The sequence below is a fragment of the Zonotrichia albicollis genome, chromosome 23 (assembly GCF_047830755.1).
Source record: "Zonotrichia albicollis isolate bZonAlb1 chromosome 23, bZonAlb1.hap1, whole genome shotgun sequence".
Taxonomy (NCBI): domain Eukaryota; kingdom Metazoa; phylum Chordata; class Aves; order Passeriformes; family Passerellidae; genus Zonotrichia; species Zonotrichia albicollis.
Genome location: NC_133841.1, coordinates 2,664,877 through 2,682,902, shown reverse-complemented (window position 1 = coordinate 2,682,902; position 18,026 = coordinate 2,664,877). Strand labels below are relative to the sequence as shown.

At 64.6% G+C, this 18,026-nt stretch overlaps 2 protein-coding genes across 2 annotated transcripts; one reads left to right on the top strand and one right to left on the bottom strand.

Annotated features, from left to right (window-relative positions):
• Positions 1-783: 783 nt before the first annotated feature.
• On the bottom strand, positions 784-9,412 carry IGFBP4 (insulin like growth factor binding protein 4). The gene is made up of 4 exons (XM_074557431.1): positions 8,939-9,412; positions 3,250-3,404; positions 2,999-3,133; positions 784-2,717 (listed from the first exon to the last, which is right to left on the bottom strand). The coding sequence occupies exons 1-4, from the start codon at positions 9,306-9,308 to the stop codon at positions 2,589-2,591; spliced, it is 789 nt and encodes a 262-aa protein (XP_074413532.1). The 5' UTR covers positions 9,309-9,412; the 3' UTR covers positions 784-2,588.
• Positions 9,413-9,513: 101 nt separating this feature from the next.
• On the top strand, positions 9,514-17,698 carry LOC102065430 (uncharacterized). The gene is made up of 23 exons (XM_074557430.1): positions 9,514-11,670; positions 11,865-12,004; positions 12,277-12,345; positions 12,568-12,630; positions 12,716-12,781; positions 12,995-13,210; positions 13,362-13,724; positions 13,928-14,047; positions 14,125-14,178; positions 14,323-14,349; positions 14,592-14,693; positions 14,849-14,893; positions 15,039-15,119; positions 15,233-15,274; positions 15,361-15,388; positions 15,593-15,642; positions 15,731-15,865; positions 15,987-16,049; positions 16,154-16,222; positions 16,390-16,458; positions 16,584-16,778; positions 17,076-17,179; positions 17,310-17,698. Exons 1-23 carry the CDS (start codon positions 11,121-11,123, stop codon positions 17,518-17,520), a joined length of 2,862 nt encoding a protein of 953 aa, XP_074413531.1. The 5' UTR covers positions 9,514-11,120; the 3' UTR covers positions 17,521-17,698.
• Positions 17,699-18,026: the final 328 nt, after the last annotated feature.

The following is an 18,026-nucleotide window of genomic DNA, read 5'->3' as shown; positions in this document are numbered from 1 at the left end:
GCTGTTTGTACAACGGCAGCTCCTCCCGCAGCCCCGCTCCAGCATCTGGCTGGCGCCAGCCCCGGTGGCACTGCCAGCCCCGAGAGCCACCAAACACGGGCTCAGCGACCTCCTGAGCCATGACCCCGGGCACAGCTGGCTGTAGACACTGGGACAGAGTGGAGCCATGACCAGGAAGTGCACAGCTGTCACAGTTCCTGTGCCTGGGCATCTCCTGCCTGCATCCTGATCCCCTCCCCAAACACCGAGCTGGAGGTGCCCGGTGTGCCCTGGCACCAGCAGGCACCCACACATGCGCCTCGGGCAGCAGCACTGCCTGGCCTGGAGCCCGTGTCCCTGGAGCAGCCGGTGCCTGTCCCGGTGTGCCCCTGAACTTTGAAGCCGGTCCAGGGTCCCCTCCCCGGGCTGGCGCCGCCGCCACTGCTCGGTGGCGCTGTGCAGGGCGACAGGGACAATCCTCCCGGTGGCACCGTGGAGACACTGAGCCGGGAGTCATGAGGAAGCAAGGAATTAATTGTTTCCCACCCCATCCCTGCCCAGGGAAGATCTTCCAGAAGTTCGTGGGCTCCTGGGTTTGCAGGGCTGCTGAACCCCAAACCCAGAGCAGGCCCTTGACCAGAGCTGTGCCCACACCAGTGGGATACCCTTCATTCCTGCTCTGCCTCCCTCCCTCCCCTCCCATAATTTTGGGATACCCTTCATTCCTGCTCTGCCTCCCTCCCTCCCCTCCCATAATTTAAAGCCATAAAAGATAAAAAACACACTCGACAGAAACACGTCAAATAACGGGAAATTAAATACAGTAATTACCTTTTTTTGAGGATACAAAGGTTCAAGTGTACTGTAAAAGGTCGGTGCTACACAGGAATCTGATGGGACGGGCTTGGCCCGGGAGGGACGGACAGGGACCCCTTGGGCTCCAGGGGACACGCTGGGAGTGGGGGACACTGGTACATGGTGGTGTGTAAATACAGCCCTAAACTACAGGAGAGACGCTACGAGATGCTGGAGCCCTCAGGACACAGAACGTGCCCTGGGGCATTGCCAGGAGCCCCCAGACCAGGAAAGGCTCTGCTGGACCCGCCCTGGTGCAGACCGGGAGCGGCCGAGGCCACCAGGCTGGCGCTGTCACTGCACTGTGTCCTGCTGTGGTGCTGCCATGGGGGCTGGCACTGGGGCTGGCACTGGGAATGGCCCCCGGAATCCCTTTCTTGGTGCGGGGGCTCTGAGGGGTGGCAGGGACAGGGACCCCCCTCCCCACCGAGGACCGTCCTGGTGAATGGACTCAGTTTAGAAGCTGTGTGTGAGCAGGGCCATGGGCAGCCAGGGCAGACAGGGACCTGGCAGGGCACGGGGCAGGCAGGGATCAGGAGGGCAGAGGGTGTTTCACTAAAACTGAAACGCTTCGTTCCCATCGGGGGGCCTCGGACAGGACAAATCCACATGGAAAACCAAAACCGAACCACTGAGGCCATGCTGGAGCCAGAGGGTGGATCAGGAGGGGACTGGGGATGTCCCATCTGTCTTTGGCACATTTCCATGGTGTTTTTATGTGAAAAATTTCCATCCCAGAAGAAAAACCAGGTACAAAACCAGTGACAATTTCTCAGCTGAAAACACTGCGCTGGTGAAATGTGCAGATCCCATCATGGAGACATTCCAGAATCCATCCCAATTTTGTCACATTGGCCAAGAAAAGAGGAGCCATCACTGCAGGGCATGGAGAATTCCAGCCTTGGGGCCACACAGCCACTTATTAGATTCCCACCAACAGCATTTTTTAAATGCTAAATTTTGGGGAAGAAAGAAAAATCTCAAACCAAAAGAAGCTCTTCCCCCTGGGATGTGTTTCCTGGGCATCCCTCACCCCTCCACCTTCCCCTCAATGCTGTTTGCCTGGGGATCCCGACCCCCTCACCCCAGGAGGGAGGAAGGGGAGACAGGATGGATGGGAGGCTTTGTCCCTGCACAGGGAGTGGGATAGGGCTGGGCCATGGGGAGGAGGTCCTGGGCTGTGGGGCTGGGGGGCTGCAGCAGGGAGGGGAAGGTCTCTTATTGCTCTGAGTGGCCACACTGCCCTTCACACACACACCAGGGTGGGATGCAGGCAGGGGGGTCTCTCCAGGCCCCCCAGTCCTTGCCTGGGCAGCCTCTCGCCACCAGGGAGGGCAGAATGAGGCACTTCTGCTGCTGCCCATGCAGAGGTGTGGCATGGAGGGCACTGAGCTGCAAATGCGGCGCTGCCACCGCGCCCCCCGAGCTGCCAGGTGTGAGAGGTCACCTGCGGGGCCAGGCTGAACACCGGGGGTACCACGGGGCAGCAGCAGCAGCAGCATCAGTGGTGCCCCCCACCCACCCCACCGGGGCAGCATCATCCAAGGCCTGTCCGTGCGGGGTGGAGGCGCTCGGGGCCGGGCTGGGTCCCTGGCGGTGGCTGGTAGTGGTCATGGCGGTGCCGCGGGTGCCATCCCAGGCGCACCCCGGGCTCCCCCGGCGCTGCTCAGCGGTCACGTCCCCTCTCCTCCTCTCCTGGGCAGCCCCGGCTGGGGGTCCTGGCCCTGCATGGCGCGGGGCCACCGCGGTGACGCTCACATGCTGTCGGCCAGCTGGTGACAGTCCAAGTCCCCCTTCAGCTCCAGGAAGCCCGGCAGCTTCACGCCCGTCTTGCGGTCCACGCACCAGCACTTGCCCCGCTGCCCGTCCAGCGCCGGGTGACACTGTGGGGATGGCTCTGGTCAAGGACACCCAGCCTGGACCCCACGGGCTGCCTGGCAACCCAACCAGGAGCTCTCTTTGGGGCTTTACCACCCCCATCCCACCTGGGGTTTTTGGAAAGGGCCCCCAGCACCCAAAGGGTGATCCCCACCAAAGCCAGGAGCCAGGCAGGCTCTGCCGTGCCTTGTCACTGTCCCCTCCATCCATGCCCCCCTCCCAGCCTCACCTTGGCTCTGCAAAGTGCCCCTCCCAGTGCCCTGTGGTAGCTCAGAGCCCATCCTACCTGCTTGGGGTGGAAGTTGCCGTTGCGGTCGCAGTTGGGGATGGGGATGACGTAGAGGTCCTCGTGCGTGCGGGTCTGCGAGGCCGCCAGCCGCTCCAGCGCCCGGTGCAGCTCGCTCTGGCACGAGCCCTGTGCCTGGGAAAAGGGAGGCCTGAGCGTGTCGAAGGGCTGGCACATCCTCCTGGCCCTGAGCCACAGGACTCCGACCCTGGAGCACCCTCTCTGCCCTCCCCAGCCCTGTTGGGGCTCACCATGACCCGCGTGTCCTCGCGGTGCTGAGGGCTCCCGCTGCTGCGCATCTTGTTGCCGTTGTTGACCCTCTTGGCCTGCTGCTTCTGCAGGCACTTGCGGTCGTGGATGCTGCAGGGGCTGAAGCTGTTGTTGGGGTGGTCAATCTCCTCTTTCTCTGCAAAGACACAGACCAAGGGGGCTCAGTGCCACGATGTCCACAGTGACATTTCCACTCCGAGGCAGGTGGTTTCTGGCAGGTGCCACACCACCATCTCTGGTCACCCATGTGTCACTCACAGCCCTGGGTACATCCTGCCCCTGCCACTGCACTGCTGCTCCTTGAAGCACTGGGAAAGATTCCTGGGAGTTTTTCCTTCTCATTAGCCACAACTAACAACTTATTCTGCCGTGTGTCTGTTATTGTAGGGTCACAAATGCCTGCTGTGAGTGCTGGGCAGTGGCTCCAGTGTGCTGGGTCTGGCTGTGCCCTTGCCGGTCACATGTCACCGGGTGCTCACCCACAGCACTGGAGCTACAGGCCTGGAAGCTGAGACACAGACAGTGAGCTCCAGGACGCCCTCGGTGCCTCCCAAAATCCGCCTGTAGGAGCTGCAGTGGCAGTGGAGGCACCGGGGTGGAGCTGAGCCCCCGCCAGGCCCGGGGCGGCACCGGGCGCCACGGCCGGGAGTGGAGCCGTGCTCTGCTGCGGGGAACGGCCCTCGCCAAGACATGAAAGAAGAAATTCCTGGAATAAGAAAGTTAATCTCCCGCGGGGCCGATCCCAAAAGGCGGCACTTGGCACCCCCGCCTGCGCCAGGAGCGCAGCCAAGCTGCCGGCCCAGATGTTGGCAGCTGGACAGAGCGTCATGAGATGAGTGCTCGGCGTGACTTAAGCTTTTTAAAAAGCTGCCGGTTCCTCTCGTTTGGGGCCCGTGAAGATTCTGTGGAGGTGGGACACCCCAGGATCCAGGGTTCCTCCTGTGCTCAGAGCTGCGTCAGGCACAGCCCGAGCAGTATTTTGTCCCCCAGCCCACCTGGGCTGTGCAGGGAAGTGGCTGAGGTTATCATGGGTTGGGCTTAAACAAATCAATATTGCAGCTGGCAGCAAGGAAAACCTTCCCAAACCAGGCAGAGGGTGGTCACTGGCAAGGGTCACACCCAGGGGCTCACAGTGCCAACACAGGGGCCATTGGGTGACACCTGGCACTGGCTCTTCCCACAGGCAGGCAGAGGGGTCAGAGCCACAGCTTCCTGCCCACTGTATCCCCACAGCATCCCTGTCCTGATCTCCCACCGGCACCTCTTGCCTCGGTCCCTGCAGTGCAGGCTCCTGGCCCAGCTCCTGGGGGCCCGGGTAAAGTCCAGAACGAAGCCCCAATCAAAGCCCCCTCCCTCGTGGGTGTTATTTGCTTTTTGCTTAATCTGTCCATTTTTTTTTTTTTTCCAGGAAATAGCTCATGCCCTTGAAATTTGAAACACGAGCCCAAAGCCTCCAGGACCCTGCACAGAGCGGTGCCAGCGCCAGCCCCCGGCGGCACCAACCACGAGGCTGTGGCGCAATGGGGGCGCTGGTGGCAGAGCCCTGCCGGGAGCTCAGGGTCTGGGGCAAGGATGCTGCTCCCCTGTATCCCTGTGGGGAGACACACAGGAAGAGCTGGGCAGATTTGGGGACCACCGTGCCGAAGTTCCTGCATCTCCATGCGTTGCTCCCACGCTGTGGAAAGGCAGCACCGGGAGGCAGCGCAGGGAAAGCCCTCACCGGTGGCCGGCACAGCCAAACCTCCCTCCTCCCCCCGCCAGCCGCCTCCAGAGCATCAAATCTCCCGGCTTAAATAAAACCAGATGCCAATAACATTTTCATAAGGTCACATGAAACGCCGGTGCCTCCGGGCAGCGAGGCGGCTCCTGCTCCTGACAGCGCTCGGGACCCGCGGTCCCCGGCTCTCACGGCAGCTCCAGCATCCCTCCCTCCCTCCCTGCCCTCGGGGTCACTGTGCCCCTGCTGAGTGACACACAGCAGCCCAGGGAGCCTCTCGCCTCCCTGGAAATCCGACTGGACCAAAAAACTCGGGATCTTCAGCACAAAGATTTGGGAAAAGCAACGCGTGTGGAGCCCAGAGCTGCCACTCCCCACACTGCCCTGATGCCACCCAGTGTGCCACTTCTGCGTGGGCACCACCACCCTGGAGAGATGGAGGGTAGAGGGGTCCCGATTTGGCCGAGGAAATCCTCTCTGGTCACTTCGGTGCCAAGGGGATGGGAAGGGGGGCTGACCCCGCTGGACACATAAACACTGTCCCGGGAGGAGGAGGATTCCTGCCGGCCTGTGGACAGGGCACACAAACGAGTCATTCAGCATCGCCTTCAATTAACGGGAGCTGCAAATGAGGTTGGTCACGTGCCGAGGCTGTGATTCACAGCGCTGAGCCCGAGGGAGCGGGAAGGGCTCCGGCTCCACCGCGCGGATCCCGTGGGAGCAGAGCCTGGGGCAGCCAGCAAAGCCCTGCGACCTCGTGCGTGCGTCCTTGGGGACAGACAAGTGTCACTGACCCCCGCCGCTCCAGCCCCGCTCCCCCCTGTGCCACCAGCCCCAGCACCAAGGACCTCACATGCCTCAAAGGGCACAAGGGACATCCACGTGTGTGTGGCCAGCATGGCACAAGCCACAGTGAGCCCCAGCACCCTCCATGTCCCTTTCCAGCGCCCCCAGTGTCACCTGTGGGTGGTCCTGGCAGGACCGTGGCAGTGCTGGCTCTTGGTTTCCTGGGCTCTGGACTTGGCAGGCACCAGCACTGGGAGGGCCGTGCTCTTTGTGCCAAGTGCTGGCTCTGGCAGGATGTGGGGAGCCAGGGATGGGGGTGCCAGGGGTGCAGGCACCTACTGCCCCTTGGCCTGGGATGCCAGCTGGGAGCTTGGCCCGTCCCCATGGCGTGCTCTGAGCACCTCCCACCTCAGTGCCCAATGTGGGACCGAGGGAGGGGAGGTCAGGATGCAGCAGAGGGAGTGAGGAATGCAGGTGCAGGTGATTGCCCAGAGGGACCAGAACCTTGCCAGGAGCAGCACTCAGCCTGGAGAAACCCAGGTGCTGGTGAGTCCCCACCCCAGGGGACAGATGGGACATGGCTGAGCCTTGCCTGGCAGAGCCCAGCCTGTCCTCCCTGTCTGGCACTGCCCAGCCATGGCTCAGCCACCACCATCCTCCCAGTGACTGCACACAGAAAGGAAACAGGATCTGTCCCAGCTTACAGAGACCACACGGGATGAAGGCAGCTCCCATGGGTCAGGTTTTCCCAGACATAATCATTTACCCAACACTAAATCACTCATCGTGTGTGCTGGGGAATATGTCCTCACCTCCTCCTGGCTGCCACACTTGGGTTCAGCCACCACCACCCGCCGGCTGTGACAGAAAAACGGGGCTGGGACCTTCTGGAGCCGGCCCTGCACAGGGTTCTGGCTGCGGAGTAGGATCCCAAAGCCAGCTGTGAGCTGGCAGAGCCAGGTTCCAGCACAAGGTGCCCAGACCGGCTCGAGTAAGGTGAGCAGGCACTGCTCCTCACCTCCTGAGGGTCACATCCCGTGGGTGCCACAGGTCCCGGGTGAGCAGAGAGGCTCCTCCTGGCTGTGGAGCCGGAGCCGTGTCCGACCGCTCACAAAGCCCGGCCCCCTGATCCCAGCCTCTTCCCTGGAATGCGGAGCCCCCCGGCCAGAGCCCCCAGACAAAATGTTTACTGTACGAGGCGCGTTAACCGCTTCCCAGCCGCCGGCACCGCTCGGGGCCGCGGGCACAGCCGGGGGCACCTGCTCCGAACAGCTCTGCCCCTGCACGGGCACCTAATTCCCTTCTGCTGGTCCCCAGGGGACACCAGAGACGCTGCCCATGCCAGGGTGCCCTGGCTGTGCCAGGCAGGGCTGTGTGGGAGCCTGCAGCCCCCAGCCCCACACTGCCACCATCCCTGGGATGGTACCACTGGGATGGCTTGATTTCTGTGGGTGTCCTGCCCACATCCTGGCCGGGGCACAGGGCTCCTGCTGCCCTCTGGCCCATCCTGCTGCCTGTGAGGTGCCCGGCGGGCGACCCGGCTGCCATAGCCACCCACCCATCCTCAGCCAAGCCAAAACACCGCGGGAAGGAAGGGAAAAAATGCAAGTCTGTTTCCTAAAGGCTCTGGGAAAAAATGTTGCATTACACGGGGCACGGCCAAAACCAACAGGGCTTGGCAGCACCGGCGCAGCCCCGGGCCAGGGAGCCCAGACAGCTCCTGCAGGATGTGGGATGAGGACAGACAGGCAGGACAGGGGGGCTCTGAGCACTCCCAGCCAGCTTCTGTCCCAGCAGGGGTGGTTAGAGGGGCCTATCCACGAGTGGCACTCATCACAACGGGGACACCAGAGGAGCTGCCAAGGATCAGACATGCAAGGAGGGAGTGGAAGTGGGATCCAGCCCCATAGATGGGCAGGGACAAACATTGCTCCTGTCCCTTCTGCCCCTCAGGGAGCTCCAAGTGACCCCACGTGGGGACCCAGGATCAGGCCAGATGCAGATTGTTCAGGGGACACAATCCTGGTCACAGCCTGCAGGATGGGAAAGGGGGACCACCAATGAACCAGGTCCCCACACACATTCCCTGGGAGCAGCTTCATTGCCATGGTGTGACCTGCACAGCTCTGGGGTGGGTTCCCACTGCTGGCTCTGCTCTCAGACCCCAAATTCTGCCCAAGCACCAGGGGTCACCACCCCACCTGCAAGGCAGACAGAGCACACGGGCAGCAGCTCCTCCAGCCTGGCAGGGCAGACACAGCTCCCACACAGCTCCCAGCACACCCTGCCTGGAGGGAAGCAGGTGCCCCGTGCCCTCTTTCCTGTTTCCCCCTGGAAAACAGGGGGGAAACAGATCTGGTGCAGCCAGACCTGCCAGCAGCATTCCAGGGGTCACCGTGCAACAGGAGCTTCCCTGGCAGCTGGGATGTGTCCCCAAGGGCTGCAGGTGCTCGCAGGACACTGTCCCACTGTCCCATGGTCCAGGGCCACGCTGCAGCCAGGGCACAGCAGGTGAAGGTTCACCCCTCCAGCACATGTGGTGCCAGTGGCTGTGACACCGCTGTGCCCGTGGTGGGTAAGGATGGCACAAATGTGAGCCCCTGGTGCCAGCTCTCCTGCAGCCTGCCTCTGCTCCCTCCCTGGAACATGCTCCCTGCATTCCCATCCTGTGCTGTCCCATCCCATCCTGCCTCTCAGAGTCAAGGAATTGTTTGGGCTGGAAGGGACCTTAAAGACCACCCAGTTCTGCCCTCCTGCTGTGGGACACCTTCCACCAGATGAGGTTGATCCAAACCTCATCCCACCTGGCCTTGAACACTTCCAGGGATGGGCATCCAGAAATATTCTGGGCAACCTGTGCCAGAGCCTCACCGCCCTCTCAGGGAGGAATCTCCTCCTAACATCTAATCTAAATTTTTCCCTTTTTAGTTTAAAACCCTTCCCCTTGCCCTGTCACAATTTTCCGTGTAGAAGTCACTCCTCATCATTTTTATCAGCTTCCTCTAAGTATGGGAAGAGTCCACAGCTCTTGCCGAGTGAGCAGGGAGTGGGTTGGTGCCAACAGGGGTCATGCCACTGCCCCTGCGAGGGCCAAGGACCCCCAGGCACCCACCCAGGGCACCCACCCTGGGGGGCACCCACCCTCTGCCGCCCCTCCGCCGCCTCACCTGAGGGCTGGAGGCTCTCCTGGATGGCCTCGACGTCGGCCAGGTCTGTGCAGATGCCCTGGCCGTGCATGAGGGTGCGGAGGGGCCGGGGCTCGCCGCGGGGCGGGTAGCAGCGCAGCCCCGCTCCGCAGCGCGCGGTGTAGACGCCGCAGGCGGTGCCGCGGGGCAGCGCGCAGGTCGCGCAGCAGCCGCAGCCCGGCTCCCGCACCAGCTCCGCGCAGCCCTGCGGAGCCTTGCACCGCGCCAGCCGCTCCTCCGAGCACGGCGGGCACTGGATCGCCTCCTCGCCGCTGCCCGGCCGCGCCGCCGCCGCCAGCAGCGCCAGCACCACCGGCAGCACCGGCAGCCCCAGCGGCAGCCGCGGGCGCATGGCGGCCCCGCTCCGGCCCCGCTCCGCGGCGCTCGGCTGGCGGCGGGCGCGGGGCGGCGGCGGCGGCTTTATGCGGCTTTATGCGGCCCCTGGCCACACCTCCCGCCGCCGCCACCGGGGCCACCGGCGGGGCCGCCCCCGTCGCCACCGGGAACCCACCGGGCAGCGATGCTCCCCCCACGGCGGCGGCCACACCGGCACCGGCACCGCCGGTGGTTTCGCTGCCGGCGGGGCAGCCCCGGCGCTGGGCAGCGCGGAGAGCCGGCCCGGAGCCCCCGGCCCCGCGGCGCCCACCCGAACCCCCGCCTCCTCCAGCCCTGCTCACTCCCGAGAGCAACCGGGATGAACGGGGGTCACACCGAGCTGGGCTGCAGCACGGGGAACGCGGCCAAGACCCCCGGGTGGGCTCCGGGCTCCGGGTGTGGGGGGTCCAGGCGGGAGGAGAAGCGCTGCTGATAACGGAGCATCCCGCACGGCTCGGCCCCGGTGTGTCCGCGACTGTCCAGGGCGGCTCCTCCGGGCCCCCGAGCCCACCTGGCCCCGGTGCCGCAGCCCCCCGCGCCCCCCGCCCCGCACAGCCCGGGAAAGGCTGAAGGCTGCCGGCACCTAGCGGCTACTCGGGAAAAGCGGGAGCGGGCGGGAGCCCCGGCTGCCTCCTGGGACCCGGCCCCGCCAGTCCCCGCTGCACCGGGAGAGGACGGGAGCCCGGAGACGCGGGGAGCAGCCCCTGTGCCCGCGGGACAGCCCCGAGCATCACCCGGGGCTAGTGACCCCCGAACTGCGCCTGGGGCATCGCAGTCAACACCGGGTTTGGGACAACTGGAGGGACATGTCTGGATGTGGGGAGGGGGGCGTGGGCACAGCACGGAGGTCTTGGATGTGGCAGGAGGGCCCTGGTGTGGGGGTCAGTGCGGTGGGTGGGACAAATGGAGCAGAGCTGCCTGTCATGCAGGCTGAGAAGCCCAAACTCATCTCATGGGTGAGTACATCCAGTGCTCAGAGTGGCATTTTGAAGCTTGAGTGACAGCACCGGTGGCATTGCCACCAGGGCTCTCCAGACAATCTTCTCTCTCCCATGCAGGTGAGCTGGGCAGCAGCAAGGGCAGGCAAGGATAGGGGCAAGCAGGGTCTGTGTCCCCCACACTCCCCAGCCCCCACAAGGTCTCCTCACACAGCTCTGAGTCCCTGCCCTGCCTGGCACTGCTGCACCGTGGCCCTGACTCGGGGCAGAGGCACCAGCCTTGACTCAGTGTCCCAGCAGAGACCAAACCCAAACAGGTGCCCAGTCCTGCCCAGGCTGTGGCACCTTATCAGGCGCTGGCAGCACTGAGTGCCCGCCAGGGAGATTGTTGTGTCTGCAGGCAGTGGGGGCACGCAGGGGAGGACAGTTCCCTCACCTCTGCCCTGACACTGCTCCTGCAGCTCCCTGTCCCAGCACCGTCCCAGCACCATCCTGTAACACTGACTGGGGCTGGGCTGGTGCCCCCCACAGTTGTGCTGCCCCCACCCCAACACAGCTCTGAGGCCAGGCAGGGGCTCAGTGCTGGTGTTTGGTGCTCAGGCCCTTGCCTGGGACAGCCCCGTGTCCCCAGTCCTTGATGGGGGCTCTTTGGGATTCCTGAGGCTGTGGGGGCCCAGACTGGCTGCAGCTCCTCAGCCACACACCCAGCAGGGTCTGGAGCTGCCATAGCCCTGGGGAGAGGTTGCAGGATGGCAAAAGGCAGGAGCAGGAGAGGGTTGGGGGTCAGAGAGGGCTGTAACCCCCACCTGAGGGTGGCTCTGATGAAACCAGTGAGACCCCAGGCCCTTTGAATGTACTTTGGGACACGATGCCTGCACAGATGCTGCAGGACTCCAATACCAGCAGCAGGACAGACCTCAGGGACGACCCGCAGCCAGTGTCCCCTCCTCCACTGCATTCACTCCCCATTTCCAGGCAGCCTCTCCTCCCCAGCCCTCCCTCGCATCCATCCTGGCATCTCCTCCCTTCCTGCGGCTCCCAGTGCCCCCTGTCCCCGGGCTGGCAGCACAGACGGTGTCCGGGCTCAGTGGGGGCTCAGCACCCTCCGGATGCGGTCCGTGGGTGCGGGGCGGGCCGGGGGCGTGGCGGGGCCGCCGATAACAGCGGGCGCCGAGCGGGGGCCGCGGGACCAGACGGCACAAGGAGTGGGACGAGCCAAGGACCCCCCCATCGTGGGCAGCAGAATGGGGTCCAGCAGCCTCCTGAGACTCCTCTGCATGGTCTCGGTGCTGGCCAGCTGCCTGCACCCCGCCACGGCCCAGTGGTTTTCCCTGGGCTCAGAGGACACCACCCCGGACCCGGGCACCAGCCCCGTGCCCCCCGGCCTGGATGGGGAGGAAGGTAGGCATGGTGGGATGGGGACATGGCTCTCCCAGCCGCCCAAATTCCTGCTCCTCAGCACGGAGGGGGCGTGTGGAGGGTGGTGTGTGGGGTGCCAGGGTCTAGAGCTGCTGGTGGCACTGCTGGTGGCATGGGAGTGCTGTGGCACCCTCCAGCCCTGCCACCTCCATCCCAGCACTCCTTTGCTCCTGCAGACACAGACGCCAGCGTGGAGCCCGCGGGGAAGGTGCTGCTGAACAAACCTCCTCTGGTAACAGCCCCTAAACGCCGGGACCAACTCTCAAAGGGGGCAGCAAAGGTTTCAGGCCGTGCCCCACCACGCACACGAGGCCAGGTGGGTGCTTTTACCTGGGCAGCAGCGCCCCTCCGGCTCCTCCAGCCCTCCCGAAATTCCCCAGCTGCTGCCAGGCTATGCCCTACCCCTTATCCATGCCCTGCTTGCACCACGTCCTGCTCCAACCCCAACTCAGCTCTCTGTCCCCCTTTGGAAAGCAGTGATGGCAGCTCCCAGTGTCCCCTCACTGCAGCTCTGGGGTTGCTGAGGGCAGCCCAGGCTGGGGACGGTCCCAGAGCCCTGCCCTGAGTCGTCCTGTCTGTCCCAAGCAGCACCGACCCACGGCCGCCCCGGAGATCCTGGAGGGGAGTGCGGTGGAGGAGGAGTTCCTGCAGATCCAGGTGGTGGAGGGGTCCTGAACACCAGGGAGGTCCCCTGGGATGGACAGCGGGACAAGGGGCTCTGGAAAACACGGGCGGGATGGGATGGGGACGGTGGGAGTGGGGAACGGGGATGGTGGGAGTGGGGAACGGGGATGGAGGGAGTGGGGAATGGGGACGGTGGGAGTGGGGAATGGGGGCGGTGCTCAGGGGTCTCGCTCTCAGCCCCTCTCCCCCGCACAGACCACGGCCAAGGGGCTGCCCTGGCGGCTCCCGTCGGTCCCGGACACGGACCCTGCCCTCCAGGTGAGAGGTGGGCGCGGGGCACCTGTGTCGGACCCGTCACTGGGGCTCCGTCCCCGCTGCTCACGGCTGTTCACTCCCTCTCCAGGCGCACAACACCTCCGGCTGTGTCTGCCCCGTGCGCCCCGGCCCTCCCGGCCCTCCCGGCCCAAAGGTGCGCTCCTCCTCCCGCAGGGACTCAGAGACACCCACCGTGATGGTCTTCGTCTGAGCTAAACCCTCTTTGCTCATGATTTGGACTCTAATTCGGGGTTTGGGTGGAGAAGTGACTCAGGTGGCCCCAGGGTGGGGTCAGCAGGTGCCCGTGGTGGGCTCCAGTGGAGAAAAGGGCCAGAAGGTGGAGCCAGGCTCTGAACTTCCCCGACAGGGAGAGAAGGGTGACCGAGGGTTCCCCGGAGAGAGAGGCCAGCCCGGATTCCTAGGGGAGAGGGGGAAGCCCGGCAGCCCAGGACAGCCGGGTCACCAGGGTCCCCGGGGCCCTCCGGGACCTCCGGGACCTCCGGGACCCCCGGGACCCCCGGGTGCTGGGGGAGCCCGGGGCTCACCCGCGCCTGCTGCGCTCCCTGAGAGATCAGAGAACGAGGTGAGCACAGAACAGGGGCCGGTGCTGCCCGTGCTGGCCGCAGGGTGGGGGGGACTGGGACCTGTGAGGGTGGGCAGGGGCACCAGGGAATGTGACACGGCAGCTCATTGACTCTGCTCCCTCTCCTCTCTCCCTCCAACCTGACAAGCAGCTGGCAGTCTCCAGCCCTGCAGGAAACCCGGGACCCCCAGGTCCCCCCGGGCTGCCCGGCATGCCCGGACCCCCCGGCTACCCAGGGCACGATGGCCCCCAGGGGGCCCCTGGGCGAGAGGGAAAGCCAGGACCCCCAGGCCCCCCAGGAGCCGCGGGGCCACCCGGCTTCCCTGGGGCTGAAGGACTCCCAGGGTCTCCAGGCTCAGCTGGGCCAGATGGACCCCCAGGGGCACCCGGACTCCCAGGGCCTCAGGGTCCCCCCGGGGTGCCTGGGCACGAAGGACCCCCTGGTCCCCCAGGATCTGCATCACACCCTGGCAAACCAGGGCTCCGAGGGGAGCCAGGATTCCCAGGACAAAAGGTAAGGGGGTCCCAGGCCTATCCATAGCCCCTGGGGTGGGATGGGGCACCCAGGCTCACCAGCGCCCCACCCTGCCCTGGGGGAGCAGCCCCAATACCAAGCCCTCTGAGCACTCCAGGGCTGTCCCAGTCCTGCCACAGTGGGGCCTGGGGGAGCCCAGGGGCTCAGCTCCACACTCACCAGCCTGTGCCATCTGCCCTCAGGGCGAGAAGGGCGAGTATGGGCTGCCAGGCATGCCAGGGAGCCCTGGCCGGACTGGAGAACCAGGGTCCCCAGGCATGCCCGGTCCCATGGGGCCACCAGGACCACCAGGGGACTACAGGGTGAGTAGAGGGTCCCAAGCTGTGGGTCCTGGGAATGGGGGGGAACCCGTATCACCCCACACATCCTCTCTTTGCAGTGTGACTCACGCCACGCTGGACACCACGGGCTGGCCGGGCTGCCGGGCACCAAGGTGAGCTGGGCACCATGGGCAGGGCTCCTGGCACCCTGACCAACCATCTACCCTGGTTGAGAGGCATAGCACTGCCTGGGGGGCTTGGGAAGCCTGGGGACCCCCAGAGCTGGGCACTGACAACATCTCTCACTTCCCTTCCAGGGAGAAAAGGGCGACCCTGGAGAGCCGGTTTGTAGTGTGGGGGGAGAGCAGCAGGCTGGGGGGTGCCATCCCCACCCCTGAGCCCTCTGTGCTGCCTTTGCCCCCCCAACACCCTTTACATCCCCTTGGGGCACATGGTGGGGGAGGAGGGACAGCATGGCACACACAGACGCACGCGTGTGCTCACCTGTGCGACCCCTAAACATGCCCAGAGCCACCCCCAGCCTCAGCACAGGCTCTAACCCTGCTTCTCTCTGTGGCTCACCCAGGGGTGCTGCTATGGGGAGCACGGGTGCAAACCAGGGCACCTCCCCTTCCCCAGCACTGGCAGCCAGCCCGGCTCATGGGGCTCCATCAGCAGGTACCAGACGGTGAGTGGCATGGGGAAGGGGTGCCCGGGGACCCCAGCCCAGCCTTGAGGACATGCTTCACCCCACAGGACCCAGATGGGTGGAGGAAGGAGGGGAGGAGAAGGGAAAATGGACAGAGGGAAGATGGAGATCAGTCTCTCCCTCTTCTTTTGCAGGATGGCAAAGAGGAACCAGAGATTTATGGAGCCATCATCCCCCATGTGAGAGTCCCTGCCTGGCCTGTGTGCTGCCCCAGCCAGGGACACTCAGCCCTGGGAGGGGACAGGAATGGGAACATGGGGAGCATCAAATGGGTGTCACAGCCCCAAACCAGCCCAGTCCAACCTCCTCACTGCTCCTCTGCAGGCTCTTCGAGGTCCCCCCGGGAACCCCGGCCCCCCTGGGCCCCCCGGCCCCCCTGGCCCTCCAGGCCTCCTCTACCTCAATGTAAGGCCCAGCCCTGGTGTGCACACGCCTGTGCCAGAGCACACGCACACCTGTGTGAGTGTGCACAGCACCAGGGCCCCCCAAACCCCAAACCTACCTGTCTTTGGTTGCAGAGGGTGCACCCCGTGCATGCCCAGCCGCCCTGCAAGCAGCCGGTAAGCCACAGCCTCGCTGTCCCCAAGAGTGTCCCCGTCCCCTCCCTGTGCCCAGCAGCAGCCACAGGCTCTGTTTGCCCTCACAGGCATCCACAGACCGCAGCTGGCCATCAGGTGAGGGCGTTTCCCAGGTGGAGACATTTCCTGAAGTCTTCCTCCCTTCCTTGGGTGCTGGGGCCGTGCCAGCCCAGCTCCCTGGCACCACTGCTGCCTCTGCCACCCACTCCCACCACATCCCTGTGGGGTCAGCTCCCATGGGAGCATCCAGGCCCTATTCTGGGACACCTTGTGACCCCTCACCATCTCTGGGCTCTCCAGATGCTGGTGTCCCTCAGGCAGAGCCATCGGACTCCCGCGCTGATCTCCGGGTGCGTCCAGGCTGCACCCCCAGGCAAACCCCCCCAGCTGCCCCAGCAAACCCCCCCAGCAGGACCCTCACCCTCTGCCTCCCCCCAGCGCCACACGTGGGTGTTCAAGTCCAAGGAGCTGATGGTGAAGGCGAGCAGCGCTGTGCCCGAGGGGAGCCTGGTCTATGTGAGGGAAGGGAGCAGCGCCTTCCTGCGGACCCCCGCCGGCTGGAGCCGCCTCCTGGTACCGTGTGGGGTCCCTGGAAGGGCTGGGGGGGCAGGATCCAGGGCTAGGTTAGGGTAGCAGATCCCCAGGAAGGTGAGGATTCCTCCTAACCTGTCCCTTTGTTTGTGTCATTGAGCAGCTGGAGGATCCCAAGTCGTTCCTTGCTGGTGATGACCCCTCTGCCTCCACCCCACAGTACCAGGTGAGGGGTGCAGGAGCTGCAGGGCCCACTCAAGTCCTCCTCATGATGGAGTGGACAGACCTCACACGACTGTTCTCTCCTTCTTCTTCCACCTCTCCATACAGGAGGTGAAGAGGGTGCAGCCAAGAGGTCCCAACACGCTGTCACCTGTGCAATCTCCAACAGACTCACTGGTGAGCCCTGCTGAGGGCTGGCCATGCTGGGAGGGATGTGCCCTAGCAATGGGCTGGATATCAGCAGGGCAGTGCCAGCTTGGCACAAGCAGAGCCTGGTGTTGTGTTGGTCTGGGGAGGGCACACAGATGGGTGTCCCCAGACTGACCTGAGCTGTGTTTTTGCAGATCCAGAAGGAGGAGGAACAAGGGCTGACCCAGACTCTGCCCACCACCACAGCCCCACGGATCCCATCTGTAAGGAATGCCTGGCCCCAGGGTGGGGATGGCATAGGGGGACCCCCCAATCCTGGGTCTGCCAGGGGCTCACGCCCCCTGGGATGGAGGGAGCAGAGACCTCAACTCCTCCCTGTCACCCCCAGCTCCGCCTGGCTGCCCTCAACGTGCCCCTGTGGGGCGACATGAGCGGGATCCGGGGCGCTGACCTGCAGTGCTACCGGCAGTCCCAGGAGGCCGGGCTCTACGGAACCTTCCGGGCCTTCCTGTCAGCCCCCAGCCAGCAGCTGCTGTCCATCGTCAAGAGGACAGACAGGACCCTCCCCATCATCAACCTCAAGGCAGGTACCCCGTCCCCAGGGTGAGGCAAAGCCTCACAGCCCCCATGGGCTGCAGTGAGTGAGGGACCCACACCCAGCCCTGGGGCTGTGCTCAGGGATTTGGGGAGCACCCAGAACCCACAGAATGGGGATTGGGGCTGGGGATGACAAAACTCACAGCCCCCATGAGCTGCAGTGGGTGAGGGACCCCCGCCAGCCCTGGGGCTGTGCTCAGGGATTTGGAGAGCACCCAGAACCCAGATTAGGGCTGGGGATTAGGGCATTCCCCTGGCTCAGCAGAGTGGCTCATGCCCACAGGGGCAGCTGCTGGCCAAGTCCTGGAGCTCCCTCTTTGGGGGTGCTGCCCTGCGGGGTCCCATCTACTCCTTCAACGGGCGCAACGTCCTGGCAGATCCCCTCTGGTGAGTGTGGACAAGGTCCTGGAAGGGTGGCTGTGTTGGGGGGTCTGTGCTGGCTCCCTCGCTGCAGAAATGCAGGAGCAAAGAGCAGGGGTGCACCAGGGTGTTCCTCTCACCTCATCCCCACCCACAGGCCCCACCGGCTAGCCTGGCACGGCTCCACGCCACGGGGTGGCCATGCCCGCCGCTGGGACTGCCAGGGCTGGCGCAGCTCTGGCACAGCCCAGGGCATGGCCAGCGCTCTGGGGGAGGGCAGGCTGCTGGCTGGGCAGAGGCACAACTGCTCCACGCCGCTGGCCGTGCTCTGCATCGAGGTGGCTTTTCCTTACCGGCACATGTGGTGACAAGGGTGACACCCAAGCAGGAGCTTCAGGTGCTCCTCTAGGCCTGGGGAATGTCCCTGGGAGCACTGAGGGGACACCAGGTCCACAGCCAGGCTGTGCCACCCCACAAATCCCTGTGCCATGGGGCAATGCTGGGTAGTGCCTGCAGCCTCCTACCTCCACTGGAGCCATCACCACTCAGAAATAAAGATATAAAAATGTTGGTTTTTTATGACACTATGCTTTGTGCTTGGGGGGACATGGCCAGCTGCAGCAAGGGGATGAGGGGACACACACAGGAATGGAAGCAGGGGCTGGGAATGGGTTCCAGTCCCCTTGGGGTTGGTGGTAACTGGGAGGGGACACCCTGCCACACGTCTCCATGTCAGTGAGGTCTTAGAACAGTGTGTTCCAGTATATCCCAGTGCCAGGTCTTGCTCAGTGTATTCCTGTGGGTTCCTGAGGCATTCCCAGTATATCCCAGTGATTCCCAGTGTATCCCAGTGCATGTCCAGGCTCTGTCCTGT

What these genes read in the sequence shown, in the direction of transcription:
- LOC102065430 (XM_074557430.1), top strand. Translation starts at nt 11,121, where the DNA reads ATGTACTTTGGGACACGATGCCTGCACAGATGCTGCAGGACTCCAATA. An exon ending in CCATCAGCAGGTACCAGACG is followed by an intron (nt 14,694 to 14,848) that starts GTGAGTGGCATG and finishes CTTCTTTTGCAG; the next exon opens with GATGGCAAAGAGGAACCAGA. An exon ending in ACTCCCGCGCTGATCTCCGG is followed by an intron (nt 15,643 to 15,730) that starts GTGCGTCCAGGC and finishes GCCTCCCCCCAG; the next exon opens with CGCCACACGTGGGTGTTCAA.
- IGFBP4 (XM_074557431.1), bottom strand. Translation starts at nt 9,308, where the DNA reads ATGCGCCCGCGGCTGCCGCTGGGGCTGCCGGTGCTGCCGGTGGTGCTG. An exon ending in GGAGAGCCTCCAGCCCTCAG is followed by an intron (nt 3,405 to 8,938) that starts GTGAGGCGGCGG and finishes GTGTCTTTGCAG; the next exon opens with AGAAAGAGGAGATTGACCAC. An exon ending in GCAACTTCCACCCCAAGCAG is followed by an intron (nt 2,718 to 2,998) that starts GTAGGATGGGCT and finishes CCATCCCCACAG; the next exon opens with TGTCACCCGGCGCTGGACGG.